General features: G+C 25.8%; 1 protein-coding gene across 1 annotated transcript; it reads right to left on the bottom strand.

Annotated features, from left to right (window-relative positions):
• Positions 1-6,326: 6,326 nt before the first annotated feature.
• LOC113552645 lies at positions 6,327-23,963 on the bottom strand. The gene is made up of 30 exons (XM_026955491.1): positions 23,820-23,963; positions 23,599-23,739; positions 22,923-22,983; positions 22,241-22,386; positions 21,246-21,410; positions 21,058-21,185; positions 20,834-21,001; positions 20,448-20,589; positions 19,154-19,338; positions 18,802-19,012; positions 18,497-18,712; positions 18,077-18,244; positions 17,889-18,022; positions 17,655-17,822; positions 17,040-17,197; positions 13,865-13,941; positions 12,884-12,944; positions 12,295-12,437; positions 11,606-11,776; positions 11,400-11,542; positions 11,180-11,347; positions 10,809-10,941; positions 9,842-10,026; positions 9,469-9,679; positions 9,151-9,366; positions 8,799-8,966; positions 8,606-8,739; positions 8,369-8,536; positions 7,723-7,879; positions 6,327-6,969 (listed from the first exon to the last, which is right to left on the bottom strand). The coding sequence occupies exons 2-30, from the start codon at positions 23,642-23,644 to the stop codon at positions 6,785-6,787; spliced, it is 4,416 nt and encodes a 1,471-aa protein (XP_026811292.1). The 5' UTR covers positions 23,645-23,739; positions 23,820-23,963; the 3' UTR covers positions 6,327-6,784.
• Between the last annotated feature and the right edge of the window lie 22 nt (positions 23,964-23,985).

Here is a 23,985-nt window from a genome sequence, read left to right as displayed (position 1 = left end):
TATTTATAACTAATATAATATTTTGGCGCACGTCGGTCCTAACGCGACAACGTACGGTAAGACAAGTGCGGGCTAGCCGGCGGTGACAGACAAAAGCAATACATTTCTAGAAGACAAAATATTTTAACTAAAAATAAGTCCTTAAAATGCATTTACAAAAAAATAATACTATAATAATTTGTTTTATCAATAACACATTATAAGAATATGTGATGTAGCACATATATTATAGTTTCTAAAATATGGTAGAGATGTTTTGAAACATGATTGTAAAATAAATAATATACAATATAACATATGCATTTAATGCCAATAGTAAAAAACATAACTGTTAGCTAATAACTCAATTAAATTCGACCATAAATATTTTTGGATACTGTATTTTGAATTTTAATTATATATTAAAGTCAACAATAACCTTTGATGAATCACTCAATTAATCAACTTCCCAAAAAAATGTACAAGACATTTTACAGACTATACAATACAGTTGTAACGAATACCGTATTCTAAAAAACAACGGTCTGAGATCATTTTATTGTGTATTATATTATGGATAGAGCATTATGGCAAGATATTCATTTTTAAGTTTTTTTTTTTTTTGTATAATGTTATACGAGTTATTTTTAGTTTCTTTGTTTTAAAGTTTAAAGTTCAATATTATTTTATCCGTTTGTTTTGATGATTTAACCTTGAACACAATAATTTAGTGTTATTGAATATCGTACAAGTATAAACGCAATTTGTTTAACGATAAATAATTAAGTTTAGACTACATCAATGTAGCGTTATTCCTTTCATTCACTTCTTATTCTAAATTAAAAACTACCATCATATTTCTACAACATAAATTATTCATACGATTGTTATTGTTTGTAGATATAGCACAGAAAAAAAAATAATAAATTTAAGTTGATACCTAATTCAATGTTTGTGTGAAACAATAATCGGCTTTTTAAAAAATATATTTCTCGATTATCAGCTTTAAAATATTTAGAGTATAGACATAACAAAATACAATCCCATAAATAATATGATTTGTTAAGGATAGATGCAAACTGACATAGACTAATACTGCTTTAATAATTTATTAAAGTAAGTGAACAACTCAAATTTCCCATGTTAAATACCTTTTGAACCATGTAAATTATAAACAAATAATAAACGTTACACATATTTTGTGAGGTAACTTAAAACATTAAGAGAAATATTTTTAAATTTATTCCAAAATGTGATTATTTTGACAAAATAATTTTGTTATGTTCATTTTTTATACAATAAAATAAAAATAGAAAAGATCTTAGTTTTTTCTTATCACTAAAACACTATAAGTTTGTTATAAAAAAAACTTAGATGAAATTTAGAAAGTCATGATTGTATTTAATATTAATTATACCTGATGGATGAATGTAGCTGGTGCGTTTTATGACGTGACGTGTTATGACCTTAGAGATATAGGAACCCAACTACTATTCTTTTTGCGGTTTAGAATAAAATGTTGTTAAAGTTTACAATACTTACTTACTGTGAGCATCTTGATCCAACTTTTAGATTCATCATCTTTCAAGTTGTAGGTCACACAAAATTCCAGTTCCTGAATTTAGGAAAAAATTTTTATTATATTAAATACATTTAATCGTCATTTTTTGTTTTGAATTCTACAAATAATATCGTATATCGTATATTCGTGCATATTACAAGTATTTTTTTCACTTCAGTTAGTGATGGTGACTAGTAGTAGCAGTAGACTAATGATTTTATCAGCCAATAAGAATTTGAGAGATTTACTTGCCTTTCAAGCTACTTTTCGCGTACATTATTTTCTTTATAGAATATTACATTATATCATGCTTTATTATGAAAACAATACTGCATACCACACTAAAAGATACAATACTATTTGAATAATATTAATCCATATACACATATTACGAGGTAGCTTAAAATACTAAAATATTAAATAGTATTGAAGTTTATTCGGTAAAAATTAATTAATTAAAATTTAAGAATGATTATTTTAATTTTGCAATTTTTATTTTGAAAATTGATAAATAATAGTGAGTGCATAATACATTTTACGTATCCAAAAATGAATGATCCAACTTAAAAATTATAAATAAATAATAATTATTATTGTGACAAATGTATCTCAGTTGTCAGTACATAATATCTAGGTCCTACATAATCTAATTATATTTCCCTTGTAAATATAAAAATATGAAATAGTCACAGGTTTCTTAAATAACCATTTCGCATACGCCTCCTCGGTAAATAGACGGCACTGAATACTATTACTTTTAAGCCATTGAAATATACGTTTTTATATAAAATAAATAAACAGTTTACAACCAAGATTCTAGTTTTAACTTAATAAATATGAATATCCGTAGTATAAATAAACACATAAATGACTTATGATATTTCTCTCATTGTTTATCAAAAACAATAATGAACTCTAATATTAGATTCTTCGAGTACAAATCATTTATCAACATTTTTTTTAAATAACCCCCTTATACTATTTAAAAAAACATAACTAAAAACTATGTAAATAAAGCAGATTTATACAAATCTTACAACAAAAATACTTTTAGTTTACTAATAAAAAAATAAACAATGGCATAATATACTCAATCTAACTCCTGTTGATAAAATACTTGACTCATATACTAAAATAATAAAGGACACAGTCAAAAAGGTGAATAATATCTCAACCCGCAAAATCAAATTCAAAATAAAACCTTGGATTACTACCGATATTCTAAATAATATAATTGAAAGAGATCTATTACAATCGAGAAAAAACCCCACGATACTCTCTTAAAGGACAATTTAAAAAAAATTTAAAACAATTTAACTAATGCTATCAAAAAAGCAAAATTTAATTTCTCAGTGAATAAAATAAAAAATATAATAACCACCCTAAATTGACATGGAAAACTATTAAAGAAGCCACACAGTAGCTCCCAAATAATAAAAGTAAAACTTTGCATATAGAAATGAATACCAAGATATAAAAGATTTTTTGAAAGTTATTGCTCAAAATATATTATAATATTTCAATAAAATTACTGTATTGATATTATAATATCTAAATGTTTAATTATAATTTTATGATTTTTTTTCTTATTTTTTATAAGACAAAACTGTGCTTATATGTTTTAATTAATATAACAGCTTTAATATATCAAATCATATATTTGTATACATTAAAACAAAAATATCTATATTGATAATATAATATATAAAGGATACGATGAGTCAAAACGGAGTTCTTTAGCATGGTCGTTTGATATGGTCACTATATAGAACACCACGGTGTCGATAAAATGATTATATGATTATACTTTAAATGTGTGTGTTTCGTTTATTCTTGTACATAGGAAATAATCGGTGTAAACGACAGCTAAGTAAATTACATAAAATATGACTGTTTTTGAAAAAATATCAATTTTTGTAACAAGAACTCAAAGATACTTATTATAGATAGGTAATTATATTCCAGCTTTTACATTTTAATATAACATAATATATTAATTATCGTGATAACAAGATAATATTTGTTATTGTTCCTATATCGTTAATATTGATATCACTCACCGAGAATTAAACATGAATATAACAACCAGGAATACGTCACCATCAAAGCCAATCCAGAGCTAAATTTAAGGTAAATATATTTTTAATAACAACAAACAATTATATACATTAATTATAACAAATTAATAACATTTAATACTAAATCCAAATCTTACCGTTAATTAACGAACAGAGTTAATTAACTCTATAAGATAATAATATGCGAGAGCCGTTAATACTAACACAACGTTACAATAACAGTGAACACATAGTATTGGGTCTTTTAAATTGCTATATTATGATACTAATACGTAGTTGATGCTGATAGTGCAATGAAATTACGAACCTCGAAACTAGAAAATATATTTTATGATAATCGCTAGTATTTGAATACTCGAGGTCTTGTATCACAAATAACATACAATTTAATAAGTTTTATAAACCGGCTTCGACCCATCTACATGTTATAAAATATATTGTAAGACTCTTGGAATCAACTGGAATGAACGTTGCACAGAGTATGACCAACGGCACTAGTCACAACAACATCGCTGAGTACACAACATCAAAGGCGTGGTAAATGTATAATCTCAGATCACAGATACGAAGACGCCACACATATGAGAATAATTTCGGCCAAAATAATCAAATTTCTAAAGTCTTTGAGTACTTAACACCTACATTCTACATGCCTCACACTTTTGTATCACCCTTAATAAAATTATCTTAAATAAATAAACTATTAACAATTATTATTATTTAAATAACAATATTAAGTCTCTGACATAGAGCGACGAAAAAGAGATATGCTACAATATCATGCAACTACTACTAGCTATATAAATTCTTATGATCGACTAAATTTTATACGTTGCAGTTAATATGTAGTATCTGATAATTACTATTTTAGCGAGTAAGTAAGTTTTTAAATCGTTTGTATAGTTCAGACACAATATAAGTTCGGTACTATTAATATTAAACTAACTTAATTTATTAATTAAATACACAAACTATTTTCAATTATAAGTGGTGTAAACTATAATTTTTGGTCTGCGACTTGGAGCGACGAAACATTTAAAATATAGTAAGAATCAACTGAAATGCACGTTGCGCAGACTACAACTAACGGCACTAGTCGCAACAACATATTCAGATACATCGGAGTCTCCGAGTATTCGTCACCTACAAGCCTCACACTTGTGTACTCTTAATAAAATAAAATTAATATATTAAATAAATAAACAAACTATTTTTAATTATAATATACTACTATCAGCTATATAAATTATTATGATCGACTATAGAACAAACGTCGCTGTTAATGACATGTAGTATCTGATTATTAATTTTTTAATGAATGAGTAAATTTTTGAATTGTTCGTATAGTTCAGACTAGGTTCAGAAAAAGATATTGACTTTGTGCTATTTCTTTTAGATTTGGTAGTGTTTTTTATTTTTTAGAATGATATACACCACTGTTCACAATTGTATACCTAATCACAACTCACACATAATTTTATATCAATAATATTAAACTAACTAACCTTATTGAGCTTTGCAGTTTTGATAGGTTTAATACCTTAAATTTTATCATTTCGTTATTTAAATAAATACTTATTAAGCTGTTTAAAATGTGTCTAAAAAATTTACTCAAAGGCCCAATCAATTAATTTATAAAATTTTATGATAATTAATATTTTTAAAATTCACACTTAAAGTATTTTATTCATATCATATGGTTCTTTGGTAGGCCTTATTGCCTTAGAACAATAATAAAAAAATTAAATTTAACCACAGCTCCGTTCTTACCAAGAAATATATACTATTCAATAGATATCTATGACAGAAATTTTGACTATAAAATATAATTCTTAATGATTATTAAATTATTATTATATACAAATAAAATACCGATATTAAATGATTATTAATTCAATTTTGTATATAACAGTTATATATATAATTCTACTGTACGTGTGTATGTTACTGAACTCCTCCTAATCGGCTGGACCGATTTGAATGAATTAGTTTGTATGCGTTTTGGTGACGCACTGAATGGTTTATATTTATATATCAGCCCTATAAAGTTAATGATACTCATTATGTGATAACGATCTAATTTTAAAATAACACTTTATTACTTTTTAACTGAGTTAATTTAAAATGTTTTTTCCATATTTTTAATGTATTAATTCTTGTTATTTATTAAAACCGTCCGTGTATGGAAAAAATACGTAATTATGAATATTAATGAGAATTTACTTTAAAAAATAAATAAAAATAATACTTGCTTAATGGTAAAAATCTGTATTTATTCATTTATTATTATTTTATCGTCGACTTTGTACCTTTGGAATTTTAGTTTAATAAACAGAAAAATAAAAAAAAATGATGGAATAGAAATATTTTTGAAAGTACACGTGACAAGGAGTATCGGAAAAGAGCATAAATATTTAGGAAAAATAAGAAACTAACAACGAGGTATATGTCTGTGGATTAAAGTACCATAACCGGTGACCGAAGATTCTAGGTATTCGTAGAGAAAACTCTACTTATAATCAAAACAAAATGAGTACATATTCATAAATAGAATGATGTAATTTCGTTCTTAAACGTATATATTATAATAATGTATTATTATACATTCAGATATGAATAATATTTCGTTAGATTGAAAATATAATTGTATTATGATGGTACGATGTTTTTAGAAGTTTTTAAAAAAAAGCGAAAAAATACATCGTTCATAATTTTAGTTATATTTTTTTATTGTCTTGAACACATTATCCTACTTGACTTTTAACATTTAATAACCATTGTTGAAATATAATCATTGTGTTTTCCTGTATCCTCATTTTTTCAATAAAAAATTTGTACAAATGTATAAACATAAATGTTTACAGACAATTACACAATGATTCACAAATGTGTAGATGTTTTTTTTTTTTTTTAATTTTGTTAACAATCTTAATATAAACAACATTTTGTAAAAAAATATGTGTTCAACAATTTTAATCTTATACATTAAATGTATAATTCAAAAATTAATATTATTGTATAATGAGATATGTAAAAACAGTAAACTGTCGCCTTAATAAATTGAAAAAAAATATTATGTTCGTCGGCAAAGCAGTACACAACAAAATCATTATTTAATATAATTAAAAAAAATTACTTATATGTTATTACCATAATCTTATTGGACTTAGTTATGTTTTTGATACAGTCGACGAATCCACTGAATATGGTGCTTAAAATCTGTAAAAAGCGCAATTGAGTTATTTGAAGATTTCTGCTTAAGACTCAATACACCGGTTAAATAATAAGACTTTGAATGTAAAAATGTTAAGCCTGAACCGCTATCTCCCTCGCCCATGTCTTGTCCTGGAACTAAAGATATTTTATATAATATAAGTCATAAATTAATCGTTTGAATGTTATTGAGTAATTAATATAATGCAGATTTACATTGATTATACCTAACAAAGTACAAGCACCACATTATAAGAATATGTGATGTAGCACATATACCTTCTAAAATATGGTAGAGATGATTTGAAACATGATTATATAGTACAACATAACCATTCAATGCAAATTGTAAAAACAAAATGTTTAAGCAGATAACTCAATGATATTCAACGATAACACATATTTTATACTTTTTTTAAAATTCAAATTATATATTAAGATCAGCAATAATCTTTAATGGATCTCTCATTTAACCAATTCCCCACACCTCCTCTTCATCCTCAACATTATTAGTTATTTAGTTATTTATTTTTAAGACTTTTTAAAAGTGACGTATGCCAAAGAATTGTATGAGTTTTTTTTACTTTTTTTTTTTTTACTCATAAAAATAACAAAATCCAAATCCTTACATTCTTAAAAAGGTAACTTTGAAAATATTGTAACACTTTAAAGTAATTTACACCTAATTAATGATCGTTAAATTGAAAAGTAGAAATATCTTTATATTAAATGCAAAAATGTAATTATTTAAAATAATTATACATTAAAAATGTATATTTAAAATGTGAATGCACCTTAAAAATTCAATGTTTAATCGACTAAACATATAAAGTAAGTGTGCAGAACAAAAACACAATAACTAATTGTAATGATAATTAAATATTTTGTTACCTGACGCAGATCCAGCACAAAACTTATCAAGAGTAACAAATATATGAAATCCATTTGTATACATAGCTCGACAAGAATCATGGTCAAGGTATGGTAAAGAAGTCTCTAATAAAACGGGACTTAATGTACCCTTTTCCGTATTTCCCCAGCCTACAATCTGTAAAAGTATTAAAAAGATTTATTAATTTTATAATGTTATTATTATTATTGTTATATTATCTTATAATTAATTACATCAATCTAGATTTTGTAGGAGTGAATACTTAAAATATTAATATCCGATTTGATATGCAAATAAAATACGGTTTAAAGTGATTTAAGATTTCTATGTAGAGATTATTTTTCAAATTTTTTCTTGCCAATTATGAACATTAAAAATCATAAAGCAAAGTATTTAATGGTCTTTGCTTTACATACCAGTTTACAATTGGAATTTATATAATTATTTTTAAATTATAAGGAAGAAAAATAAATTGTTAAGCAAAATACCCGATTACTTGATAATTATTCATTTTTAAAATTAGTAAATTTCTGAGGATAAACCCATTTATAAATTTATTCGTAACATATCTTAACACTTTTAAAATTTTAATACATTTTCAAATATCGTATATTATAATCTATCATTAAAGAACACGAAATTTACCTTTCCTTCAACTCCGTTTGACACATTGTATTTACCAGTCCAATCGATGCAAATAGGCGCAACAACATTACTAAAAGAAACTATGTTCGATAACACCATTACAGCTATATCATAAGCATAGTAATCTTGATTTCCAGTGAAAAGATCATGTAAATAAATAACGTCCACCTATAAAATTGGTTAAATTTATATTTTAGTACTATTATAAATGTCTATTTTTTGATCAATAACACTTACATTCATTATTCGTGTAAAGTCATTGTCAACTACTGTGAAATTTCTATCATATTTTCCGACGGCAACTTTATATGAATCATCGTTTATTGATATTTTTTTAGATAATATTCCTTTGTACCAAAAACAATGAGCCGCTAAAAGATATATTTAATTAATATTCGTTCCTATGCAAATACACAATTCGGTTTTTTACCAGTAACGACTAAATTTGAAGAAATTATTGTTCCCCCACATATCAAATCATAATTTGAATTCGCTTTATTTAATCGATATATTCCAACGTTCCAAGGTGCTGTTCCAAATTGTGCTTTCTTACCATTGGCGATCAATATCTTCCCATTAGTATATACTCTGCCACAATCTAAATTAATATTTAAATATTTTATAGATTATAATGATAAATACGTTTATTGAATAGTGCGATTAATTATCTATCTTCAAATTTAAAATTATAAAATAAAAAATGGAATTCGTATAAAGATATAGCTTAGTAAAATAAATTATATTAATTAAAAACATTTGTCTCGTGATATAATCATAATTACGTGGATTGCATTTATATAGCTGATTATCCCACATTCCATCAGACTGACAAATCAATTCAATTGGAGTCTCTTCTTGTCCATTTGGTAATGTATGGGTTGGTTTACACGATGGTACGGCTATTGTTTCGGGAGTCGAAGGATTTGAACAATTTGTAAACTTACCATTAAGAGTACATTTAATATCTAAACTATCGGATAAAAGAGGCGGACACATTTCTAAAAGCATAAAAAATTATAATCAAACATTACCAAACATACGGACAAAAAATATTTGAATATGTGATAATTATAGTATACAAATTGCAATACATAACTTACTAATACACAATTTCTCGAAAGTCGAAGACCATTTTCCATTTCCCTGACATACTCTTAAACCTCTGGGGTAAGCTTTATAATATCCAACATCACAGTTCTCAATTACGGTACGATATTGATTAATTAATGTACCACGAGCTAAAATTGTATTTGAACCTTCATAAGAATATATAACTCCGTCGACAGCTGGTAAAATACAAAAAGGTATATCCTACAAAAACCATTAATGTTATAAATGTAATAAAATAATTTAAATTCAATAAAAAACATGTTGAGTTTTTATAATCATAAATAGATAGCAACATATGATATTATAATATATATAACATAATATTAAAGTTAAATTGTATTCGTATAAACCTGATATACATACATGGTTTAAATGTTTAATATACAGCTGACGAATCCAGTCAATGTAGTATTTAAGATCTGTAAAATCTACGATTGTTCTATTTTTGATTTCATTTTCGTAAATTGCTGCTCCAGTTAAAAAATGAGAATTATTAGAATGTGCAAAGGTTAGTCCTGAGCCGAAATAAAACAAATTAACGATTTCTCCTGAAACAAAAATTAATCTTTTTATAAGATACATTTTAAACATATGCTATACAGGCTTTTGTAAGTAATGGTACACGTTACCAAATGAACCAATGAACAGTGCTATAATCTAACTATCTTATGCTCTGGGGTAACATATTTTTGCCCCTCTCCCCTTAAAAAATTTCTAAATGTATAAGATGTGACAATTTTGGTGTAGATAATTTCGCCAATATACTAAAATTAGTAATCCTTTCCAATTTTTAATGGTAAAATAGTATAATATAAAATAAACATTTAAATTCTTAAATTTTTTCTTGATTAAAAAATCTATTTAACAAAATATCTGAACATTAAAATACATAAAAATATAGCCCTATTAATTAATTACATTTTAAATTTAGGTTGCTTTTTGAAAATTAAAAGTTTATATTGGTTTCACTATTTAATAAAAAAGACAAAAAAATTAAAGTTTCATACAGCTTGAGAAAAGCATAAAAACAAAATAAGTAGGTATTTTGAAAAAAAAAATAAAAAAGTCATCACCTGACGAAATAATGAGTGTTTTAATGATAAAATAATGATCCTGTATAGGAACTATATACGGCTGACAGACAGTCTCCGACTGTATGAAATGATTTATTATCGGATTCATAATTATTGTGATGTTTATTACGTTTCTTATTACTACAATGACAAGGTTTGCCCCTAGCAGTTACCTACTTTTTGTTAGATGACAATTTGGCACATGATTTAGAATAACCGAATTTTTTTAAAGTATTTAGTTTAAAATATTTTATTACCCAACGCAGAACTGCCACAAAACTGATCATCACGCAATTCAGATTTGTACGTATTACGACAAGAATCATGGTCAATGTATGATAAAGATGTTTCTGATAAAAAGGATTCTTCCCCATATCTCCAAGTTAAAATCTGTTAAAGAATATTACATTTATATTAATAATGATAAATATATAATATTAACTACTTTTTATAACTGTTCGAGTGTAATTTATTAGTTAAAGATAGTACGACTGGTTAAAGTTTTCAATATTAGAAATCATCGAATTTAGCTTTACATAGAAATTTACAATGATTAATAGCGATAGCTTATACAACTAATTGGAATATATCACAATTTCAGTATTTAATTAATAATACTTTTGCCAACCTGTCCTTTATCTCCATCCCTTACATTGTATTTTCCACTCCAATCGATACAAACAGGTGTTACATAATTGCTAAAAGTAATTTTGTTCGATAACACAACGAGAGCCATATCATAAGTCCATAGTTTATTTGGATAATTATAATCTTCATGCGTGTAAACACTTTCCACCTATACAGTTGTTTTAAAAATATTTCATACTAATATCAAATTAATAACTTACATTTATTATTTGAGTAAATTCATTGTCAATTTTTTCGAATTGTGTGGAGTAACTTTTCTGGTATTTCCCAATGGCAACTTTGTACTTACCTTTTATTGATACTTTGGCAGCAAAATACTCCGATTCCCAAAAACATTGAGCAACTAAAAATGTAATTAAATTAATATTAATTTATTATTAAACAATATACAATATAAATATTTTACCAGATGCGACTAATGTTGGACCAATAATTGATCCTCCGCATATAAAAATATAATTGGCATTTTCTGTATTTTTCACATATATTCCGACATTCCATGGTGCTCTTCCAATAAATGTTTTCATATCATTGTCAGTTGATACAGAATTGCTAGTTTTGTGTACTCTACCGCATTCTAATATAATATTTGATTAAATGTTAGATGATTCCAAGTAATAAATGTATTAAATATTTATAATTTAAAACATAACCATGTTAAAGGTATGTCCAAGGTTTAAAAATGTACATCAAACGATTATACCTAATCTAACCTGAGAATATTAATTTTACACTACAAACAACAACAAAAAAATATATATAACTAAAACTCGTTTTTGTTTGTACGTAATGGTATTGCTTTTAAGGCAATACAAAAAAAATCATGCATAACGATTCAAACGTATGCTTTCGTGCTACTACAAAAGACTAATATACAGAACCGTAAATACCCAGACTATAGTGTTCATTCAAAATCTAAATGTTTATAGTATAAACAAAATTATTGAAATTTAATAATAATTAAGGAGTTTAAAAATTAAAATTAAATATACAAATTATAGACTTTTATGTTCAAGAAATATAAAATATAGAATATTACGGAATACATCTTAATTATAATATAATATTAATTGTCATAAAAATATTTTTATATACCTATTTTACTCGTTCCGTACTCGTATCGATTACACATTTCTTTGTTTTCATCTGAACCATCTGAGCAGTCTTCGCGACCGTCACAAACTGACGACCATACAATACACCGTCCATCGGAACAACTAAAAGTATCCTTGGTGCTTCTAAAAGTGTATATCATATTATTTAGGTCTAAAATTAAAATTAATTGTAGTGTTAAAGTTTGCTTATGAAACAGAATATTACATAAACAAACAATGTTTTTAAAAAGATAAAAATTTAATATTAATAGAAGCTTAAATTAACATAACAACAATATTACCTAGTTAAGTTTGTCCAATGCAACATAAATATTGATGATTTTATAAACAACATTATTTTTTACACAGTAAAAAAGAAAATATAAAGGGCTTAGTTCTTTTTTATCTCTAAAATACTATAAATTTAGTATAAAAAAAATCTAGATAAAATTTATAAAGTCATGTTTTTGATATCAAGTATACCTAATGGATGAATATAGCGGACCTTAGAGATATAGAAAACCAACTACCATTATTCTCAAAATTTAGAAAAAAAATTTTGTTAATTTGTACAACAGTTATCTACTTACTCTGAGCATCTTGTACGAGCTTGTCGTCTTTCGAGTTTATGGTCACACAAAATTCCAGTTCCTGAAATAATAAATTATAATAAATTAAATGTTTATTGGATTAATATTATTAGGTATACATAAAAATATCCAGCATTTATTGTTTTCAATTCTAAAAATAATATTGTAGGTATATCGCGTATAAGTGCGTATTACAAGTGTGGTTTTATCACTTCCGTTAATAATGGTGTGATGTGGAGGCCCGTCACACCAGCACCCCAAGTTGTGATTTTTACACCAAAATTTCACAAGATTATGTAATCATTATATAACGAAATGTAACCACAATAACTTTTTTTGTAACTTACTAGGAAGTTCAGAATTTCAAACTTTAATTCCGGGTGCTGGCGTGAAGTCACACCAGCACCCCGGTACCCTTCAAAATGATTCGAATGATTACATACAATACTAAAAAATACAATATTATTTGAATAAATAATCCATATAAACGTAAAAGATAACAGAAAATAGTACAATATTAAAAAGTATTGAAATTTCTTCGGTAAGTATTTATTACTTTATACATCTACGTTTACATATTGTTTGATATGAATAAAACTTACTACTTACTTAATTTGTCAAATAATATATCCAGTTAATAATATTAATTATCTTAATTTATTAGTATTTAGTACTTAGTTTATTATTAATAGTTAACATTTTCTAGCATAAATTAATCTATAACTCTATATATCAAGTCTCTTGTATTTGTATTTGTTTTTCTTTTTCGTTTATATGATAGTTGAAATGTTCGATGTAATTTTATTACTGATTACTGTTTATGAAATAATACTTGTCAAGTATTTTTTGTAATCAGAAATCACAGATAATTATTATACATTGGATTTTGTTCTAACTTTTACATTTTAATATTAAATAATATTATAATAACACGATGTTATTTTTTATTGTTTTTATATTGTTAATATTGACATCACTTACCTAAAATTAGACATGAATATATCAACCAGAAATGTATCACCGTCATAGTCAATTCAGAACTAAAATCAAGATAACTACAGGTTTAATATCAACAAACAATTTATGTACATTCGTTGTATAAAATTAAAAACATTCAACACTAAGCCAAATTTTAACGTAAATTAACGAACATAATATAACGAACACTGATAATACCTGGAAAGAATTAATTAGTTGTTTAAGATAATAATATGTCACAACACTGAACACATACAATTGGGTCTTTTAAATTTCTATATTATGACGCTAATACGTAGTTGATGCTGATAGTTCAATGAAATCACGAACCTCGAAATCGAAAATATAATTTATGATAAGCGCTAGTACTCGAACATTCAAGGTCATTTATCACGAATTACATTAATTTCAATAAGTTGTTTAAACCGGCTTCGACCTATCTACATATAAAATATTATAAAATATAGTGAGACTTAACTGGAATGCGTATTGCACAGAGTATGACTAACAACACTAGTCGCAACAACATCGCTGAGTACACAACACCAAAGCCGTGGTAAATTTACTACCTCAAATCAAGACGCCACTCACATGCAGATAGATAACTTCAGCCCAATACATTCAAATTTCTAGTCATTGAGTACTCGGCACCTATAAGCCTCGAAATGTTGTACCCTTAACAAAATAAAATCAATAGCTCTGAGGCTGCTATTGGCACGACTACAACTGGAGGACGCCGTAATGGAACTTTTGGTCTTGTCTATATCATTGACCCTTCGTACTTGTTGTTTATTTTGTAAATAATAGGTATAATATTTGTTATTGTAAATAGTACAGGGTAAAGTTATATCATGTTATTATTAATATCATTGTAATATTATTACTGATGATATAAAATATGAGGCTTAGCGGCGTAATGTGAATATCATTACATATCAGTTATAATTATTTAAATAATAATATTAGGTCTCTTACACAGAGCGATGAAAAGGAGGAGCGTTACAATATCATGCAACTGCTGCGAGCTATATAAATTCGTATGATCGACTAAAGGACAAGCTTCGCAGTTAATATGCAGTATATGATAATTAGTATTTTAGCGAGTAAGTAAGTTTTTAAATCGTTTGTATAGTTCAGACACAATATAAGTTCGGTACTATTAATATTAAACTAACTTAATTTATTAATTAAATACACAAACTACTTTCAATTATAAGTGGTGTAAACTATAATTTTTGGTCTGCGACTTGGAGCGACGATCTATCACTTACACACGAATAAAGTTATAAATTAATACCTCAATACCTTCGATATAATATATATCTTGTTTAGATAAGAATATCTGGCATTCGTTTGTACTTTAGATTTCAGGGATGATGTTGATAATATATATATTATTATTAAACTATAGATAAAAAATATTTGATGACATCAAATGTCATAGTGATTACAACTAACTTAATTGAATGCAATGTATTTTATCAAAATATATCAATGACAGATTTGAATATACATTTAATGAAAGTTAATTTGACATACATTCTATTGTATTGATTGATGTTTTTTAGAATACGCGTATTGCGGCGTACATGCAGGTTTTCAGTTGAGAATACTTCTTTTACAATTCAACTTTTATTTGATAAAATTAAAATAGTTTAAAATATAACAAGCGATTTTTATTTTACAAAACAATAAACCATTTTTATTTCAATCATTAATAGCTATTAGTATTAAACAATTACATAAGGTAAAAACAACAATAAAATAAAATATCGAAGAGAAAAGTTATGGAAAGTGCACTTGACAAGAGGTAAAGGATAGGAGTACTACCGCTCAAGGAAAAAAATAAAAAAAAACCAACGACAAGTTAGATGTTTATAACATACTAACATATCCAGTGACCAAAGACTGTACACGTTCGTATAGAAAACTTGACGAATAATCAAAACAAAATAAGTACATATTCATAAATAGTCTGATGTAATTTCGTTTTCGAACGCATATATAATATAGATTATAATAACTAATTATTGTACAATCAGATATGAATAACTTTTCGTAATATTGAAAATTTAATTGTATTACGATAAGATTTTTTTAGGGAATCTTATAAAAAATAAAACAAGAACTTAGAACATACATCATTAATTATTATAGATAGATCTATTTTTATTTTTTTGAACTCGATATCCGACTTATCTATAAATATATTAATATATTTAAAAAAAAAAATGTATTGTAATTGTCGGTAGAGCAGTATAATACAAAGTGATTATTTAGTATCAATATATAATTAAAGGCAATATCTGTATGTGACTTCCAACTCTTATTGTACTTAGCTAAGTCTGTTATACAGTCGACGAATCCATAGAATATGGTGTTTAATATCCGTAAAAAGGGCAATTGAGTTATTGGAGGATGATTCTATAAGACTCAATACACCGGTTAAATAATAAGACTTTGAGTGTAAAAATGATAAACCCGAACCGCTATCTCCTTCATCCAAGTATTGTTCTGAAACTAAAGATATTTTATTAATTATAAGATATAAATAAGCATTTGAATGTTATTGAGTAGTTTGAGTATTTAATACAATCTAGATTTACATTGTTTATAATTGACAGTGAACAAGCGCCACATTATACCAGTGTGTAATGTGGCATATTATATACCTTCCAAAGTATGGTAGAGATGTTTTGAAACACGATTGTAAAATAATAATACATTGTATAACATAACCATGCAGTGCAAATAGTGAAAAACATAAATATTAGCTGTAAACTCAATGAAATGCATCCATAACTTACTCTTCTTGGATATTTTATTTTAAATTTAACTTATATATTAGGGTCAACAATAATCTTTGATAAATCACTCAAAAAAATGTAGAAGAAATTATACAACACAAGAGCGACTACACTATTTTTAAAATGGTATAATTGTAATCCGTATACTATTATGTATAGATCACCATTGGCAGATATTAATTTTAAAATAAAATATGATTCTACTCGTTATATGATTATTTCACGAAACAACTTATAAAAATATTGTTATTTAAAATGCGTATACACGCTTAACATTTAATGTTTAATACAAGCAAATCTATAAGAAAAGTTTGCGATTGAAAAAAAAAGTACAATGATTTCATGATACTGATAATTAAATATTATATTACCCAACTGTAGATCCAGCACAAAACTTATCAAGAGTTACAAATATATCAAATCCATTCGTATAAGTATCTCGACAAGAATTCTGGTCGAGGTATGGTAAATAACTTTCTAATAAAAACGGACTTGCTGTACCCATTTCTGTCTTTCCCCAGCCAACAATCTGAAAAAGTATAAAATTGATTAAAAATATACAATTATATTAATCTTATTTTTGTAAGTGTAATGTGTGAATATTTAAAATATTAATATCAGTTCTTATATGCAATTAAATTCATTTGAAGATTATTTGTTGGTCAATATTGAAAGCAATACTATAAATTTAATTTAATTCGACTACGATTTTGGAATTTAAATAATAATTATTAGTATTCCTATACAAGTACTCAAGTCAACCAAAATTTAATAGTGAGCACCATTAAACTGTATTAGGTTTTTGAGCACAATTTATAAGTAATTAATTATTATTCATTTTTTAAAAATATTCAAGTTCTCAGATCTAAACTGTGAAGAAATCAATTAAGGAAGAAACTTTATCTAATATAACCCTCTACTTTTACAATTTCTAAATATTTATAAAAATTTTATATTTTTTAAATAATTATCAAACAAAATTTTACCTTTCCTTCAACTCCATTCAATATATTGTATTTACCAGTCCAATCAATACAAATAGGTGCGACAACATTACTAAAAGCAACTCTATTCGATAACACAATAACAGCTATATCATTAGCAAAATAGCCACGAGCTCCAGAGAAATGTTCATTTAAGTAAATAATTTCAATCTATAAAAATTGTTTTTTAATGTAATACGGTTATCATAAGATAAAACTTTCAAATTAAAAATATACATTCATTATTCGAGTAAATTCATTGTCGACGACTGTAAAATTTCTATCATATTTCCCAACAGCGACTTTATATGAATCGTCGTTTATTGATATTTTATTAGATAATATATCTTGGTGCCAAAAACAATGAGCGGCTAAAAATTTTATTTAATTAAAATGTATTCCTTTTTAAATTCCCTAGTTTTTACCAGAAACTACTAGATTTGGAGCAATTATTGATCCTCCGCATATCAAGTCATATTTGGAAGTATCTTTATTTAATCGATATATCCCAACGTTCCAAGGTGCTGTTCCAACCATAGCTGTTTTACCATTGGCCATCGATATTTTGCCATTAGTATATACTCTTCCACAATCTAAAATAATATATTTGAATATTTTATAGATAACAATAGTTAATAAGTAAATTATTCATTTTTGATAAAGCATATCATGTTAATACATTTGTATCATATGACTTGTCTAATAAAAAGTATATGCTCTTAAGAGTGTATGTTCATATTAAATATTAAAATATATAAAATAAAAAATGAAATTCGTTTACAGTTATAGCTTAGTACAATATTTATAAATTAAATACATTTGTCTTTGGATAAAAACAAAATTACTTGGATTGCATTTATATAGCCGATTATTCCACATTCCATTTGACTGACAAATCAATTCAATTTGAGTCTCTTCTTGTCCATTTGGTAATGTATGTGTTGGTTTACACGATGGTACGGCTATTGTTTCGGGAGTCGAAGGATTTGAACAATTAGCAAAGTTACCGTTTAAAGTACATTTAATATCTAAACTCTCTGATAATAGAGGCGGACATCTTTCTAAAAGTATGAAATATAACCAATCATACGGACTTAAATTATTTAAATAAATGATAGTTATAGCATAAAAATTAAAGTACATTACTTACTAAAACACAGTTTATCAGAAGTCAAGGTCCATTTTCCATTTCCTTGACATACTCTAAAACCTCTTGGGTAAGCCTTATAATAGCCAACATCACAGTTCTCAATAACGGTACGATACTTATTAATTATTGTCCCATGAGCTAATATTTTATCTGATCCTTCATAAGAATATATAATTCCTTCAATGGCTGGTAAAATGCAATATGGTATATCCTATAAAAACCATGAACATTTATGTTAATGAACAAATTTTTATTCATTAAAAAATATTTTATTTTTGAATCAAAAATAAACAAAAATATTACAATATAATATAGTTATATTGTATAAAATGATAGAACCTGTTATACGAACATGGTTTAAATATTTGATATACATTTTACGAATCCAATTAATATGATACTTAATATCTGTCAAATATACGATTGTATTATTATTGGCTTTTCCGTCGTTTGTTGCTACTCCGGTTAAAAAATGAGAGTTATTTGAGTGTACAAATGTAAGGCCTGTGCCAAAATACATCAAATCTTTTCTTTTCTCTGAAACAAAATATATCGTATTCATAAGCTAAATATTGAACAAATGCCTGCGAAATTTCGTTGTGAGTAATGGTACACAAAGTAAAATGTATTAATGAAAAGATATGTATTTTAACAACTTTATGCCCCCTTTATTTTTTAAAATCAAATATATAACTATTTTGGTATGGACAGTTTGCTAATAACCTAATACAAAAAATCCTTTATAAACATTTAATAATAAAATTTTATAGTTACTATTAAAAAAACACGTACATTTAAAAAGGTATTTACACATTTTATAATAAATTGTTGTATTACTTGATCAAAAATATAAAATTATGATTAGTTATATTTAAAATGTGTTCATTGAATTTGTAATATTTATGTATAATCATACAAGGATAATTGTATTTGTATATAGATTTATCAAGATCTATAGATTATTAATTTGTGAAAATACATAATTATAATGATATTTACATTATATATATAAATGTATGTATACATACTTTTATATACAGTACACGAGGTAGCATTAACTAATTGAGATAACTTAGTAAGACTTGATTTTATTCTAAAATATATTATAAGGAATTTATTTAACAATACCACATAATACATATGAATACCTATTATCAACATAGGAATAATAATAATAATAAAAAAAAAAAAAAAAAAAAAAACAGAAAAAGGTATTTCCAAGCTTTTGATAGTCAAAGGTATACAGTATGATCACAATTTCAGTAAACACGAAATAATTCAGCTCTATGTCCTTGTTATTTTAGATATTACCTACTATACTTATTGGCTATTGCTTATAATAAAATAAATAATTTTAGTACCAATTTTAAATATATTCGGCTGACTTTGATCAAAATTGTTTTTGTATGAAATGATTTATCATTGAATTCATACACACAACATATATTACAGGGCCAATATTGACACGATGACAAAGTTCGCACATACTGTACTTCGGAGCGACTACCAATTTTTTTCTTAAATGCAAATTAACTTTTACCATAGAATTATATTTTATTAAGTATTTATCGTATAATAAACTTAGGGTTAGTTTATTAAAAAAATATAAATTTCATTGTAACTATTGACAATCAAATTTTTATTACCCATTGTAGAACTGCCACAAAATTTATCATCAGTCATATATTTTAATTCGTACGTGTTTCGACAAGAATCATTATCGATAAATGTTAAAGATTTTTCTGATAAGGAAATCCCGGAAGCTCTCTTTAGTGTCCATGGAACAATCTGTTAAAGTATACAACATTTGCATTAACTACGATAAAGTATAATATTAAATAATTTTTCGTAATCATTGGTATTCAGTGTAATTAGTTAAATAAAATCTGACATACAATGTTAAAGATTTAATATTCTAAATTCTCGAATTTAGCTTTGCATAGAAATTAACAATTGTCAATAGTGGATTGTATAAATAACTAATTTTAATTTATAATAATTGCAATATTTAAATAATATGGTTTTAACCAACCTTGCCTTGAGCTCCATTCAATACATTGTATTTATCATACCAATCGATACAAACAGGTGTCACAAAATTACTAAAAGTAATTCGGTCCGATAACACAATGACAGCAATATCATTGGGAAATAAATCATCATATTCATAAAAATCGTCGTTTAAATAAATAATGTCCACCTATAAAAAAATTGTTTTAACAATATTTCACAGCTTTCATAAAATTAATAACTTACATTAATTATTTGAATAAATTTATTATCAGCTTGAGTGAGATTTTCAACGTATTTTCCAATCGAAACTTTGTAATCGTTGTATCCTGGTAATCTTCTAACATTTTTTGATACATAAAAACATTTAGCAACTAAAAATGTATTTAAATTAACAATAATTTCTTATTAAATACATTGTGCAACGATTTTACCGGAAACGATGAATTTTGGACCAATAATTGATCCTCCACATATAAAATTATAAGTGGAAGAATTATAAGTTTCTTCATCCCTTTTATATATTCCAACATTCCAAGGTGTTATCCCATTAAGCGTGTTCTTATCTTGGTCGCCAGTGGTATATACTCTCCCACATTCTAACAAAATATTTGATTATTTATATTAGATGATAATAATTAATAAGTAAATAAATATCTAATAAACATAAAAAAAAACAAGACCACACTATTTTACCAAAGTCGCTCACGACCTGCAACAGAGCGCGTTGACGTGCAACCAGTTTTTGGTTCCTGGACGGTCGGTAGAATTTCACAAACTTTTTTATTTATTTTCGTAACCAGAACAATGACAGAACTTTTGAGCACATATCTCTAATCGGCGCAACCGAATAAAACATATCGTTCAGCCAACGTAAGACTATAAACCATGTAGCACCTAGCCAAGCACAGATAAAAGACTCCGGCCGAGTCGTCGAGTCAGTCAGTGTTGCGCTCACAGCTGATATCTGGTTAGCAATTGATCCTTCTTTCGGCTGCTGTAAAAAGCGAGTTAGAGGAGGGTCAGTGTTCGGCCGATCAGCTGTGAGCTGTAACCATCCGTTGTTACCGCCGCGCGTCTTTAGTTTCGTTGTTCCGTGCCGCGTCTAATAACTTAAAAGTGCCGCCGCCGTAATGTTAAACCGTAACCGCGTATTCACGTGCATTTCTTTTGTTGTATCGCAAACTCGCGAAATTATATTATATTCAAAATTACTGTATATTCCGTCGAACATCAATAACCTTTATTTTATCAAACTTTTATTATTATTAATATTGTAAAAAAAGTTATATCTATCAAATGTCATGTTAAATAAAACACAACATTTAGCAATATAAATTCAAGTGTTAAAATTATTTGTTAATAAGACAGTAAAAAATACGTCTATTACGGATAAAACATAATTTTGAAAGTTTATATGTTTATATACCTAACGTTGCATTCATTTCGTATTCATATCGATTACACAGTTCTTTGTTTTCGTCTGAACCATCTGAGCAATCTTCCCGACCGTCACAAACTGATGGCCATATAATACAGTTTCCATCGGAACAACTAAAAGTATCCTTGGTGGTTCTACAATGTATTTAATATTGACTTTATTTTATGTATACAAAATTATAAATTACAATTTATTACACACTTAAAGTTTTCTTACAGGGCAGCAAATTACATAAACAGTTAATTTTTTTTTTAAGATAATCGAATATTAATAGAAGCTTCAATTTACATATTAACAATATTCGCTAAGTATGACAAATACTTTATAATAAGTAAATTTATTGTAAATTTTATAAATTTATTTTCTTTAAAAATGGAAAAAATTATTAAAAATTAGATTTATTAAAATATTATTTGTTAGCCAAATCTAGACTACTTATTACTGATTTAAAAAACAACATAACTTTTTACACAATAAAAAAGTAAAATACAATTCTTCTGAATCTTGAAAAGGCTATAGGTTAAATAGTGAAAAACCTAGATGGAATTTATAAGCCATGATTGTACCTAATTATATGATGTGACTTGTTATGAACTATTATAGGAACCCAACTACCCATATTTTTGTGATTTAAAATAGAATGTAGTTGATTTGTACAACAGTTGCTTACAGTGAGCAAGATGGTCCAACTTGTCGTCTTTCAAGTTTATGGTCACACAAAATTCCAGTTCCTGAAATAATAAATTCTTGAATATTAAATGCATAAATAATGTTTATTGGATTAATATTATTATACAACAAAATAATCAACAATTTTCGTTTTGTATTCTACAAAAGAATGTTGTCTTTCGTGTATTCGTTTGTTTACAAGAAGTATGGTTTTGTCACTTAAGTTAATAATAGTAAGTAGTGCTAAAAATATTTTGGAAAAAATAAATTGATGATTCACTTATCTTACAAGCTACTTTCTACTTACATTATTGTCTAAATACAATAAATACTTATTTCAGTAAAATCGATACACAATATAGAATACAACATAAATAATTAATTAAGAGTAAAATATCAATTAGAACTTGAGTTTCTTCAGTAAGTATTTAATAATTATAATCGAATAATTTTTCGAACTTATCAATGCAAACAAGAAACAACAGCTCTGTATATTAAATTATATGTCAAATTACAATTTTCGAAATAATATTGGTACACTTAGATTTTTAATTCATAATTTGTCATCATATGCAAGGTTTTGCACTTAAGAATTTTATATTTTATATAATATATTAACATGATATCATAATATTCTTTTTTACTATTATTCTATTGTTAGTATGTAGATAACTTACCGAAAATTAAACATGAATATATCGACCAGGAAAACATTACCTTCATAGCTAATCCAGAGCTAATATCAAGGTAAATATATTGTTATTATTAACAAGTAATTTTTGTATACATAAGTTATATCAAATGAACGTCACTAAACACTAAAGAATATTTTACCGTAAATTAACAAACATTTAACTATAATAAAATATAATATAATATTTAATATCACTGCCAATACCTGAGTGTAATTTATTAATATTTAAATTCGTAAGAAGAAAGAGTAGTTATTACAAATTCAAAGTTAAACGTTAAACACATCATTTTGGGTATAATGAAATTATGAATCTCAGAACTCGAAAATATGTTTAATAATAAGCATTAGTATCTGAACACTCGAGGTCTTA

The sequence above is a fragment of the Rhopalosiphum maidis genome, chromosome 2 (genome assembly GCF_003676215.2).
Source record: "Rhopalosiphum maidis isolate BTI-1 chromosome 2, ASM367621v3, whole genome shotgun sequence".
Classification (NCBI taxonomy): domain Eukaryota; kingdom Metazoa; phylum Arthropoda; class Insecta; order Hemiptera; family Aphididae; genus Rhopalosiphum; species Rhopalosiphum maidis.
Note: the sequence above shows the minus strand (reverse complement) of the source record. Positions and strands in the feature narration are given on the sequence as shown.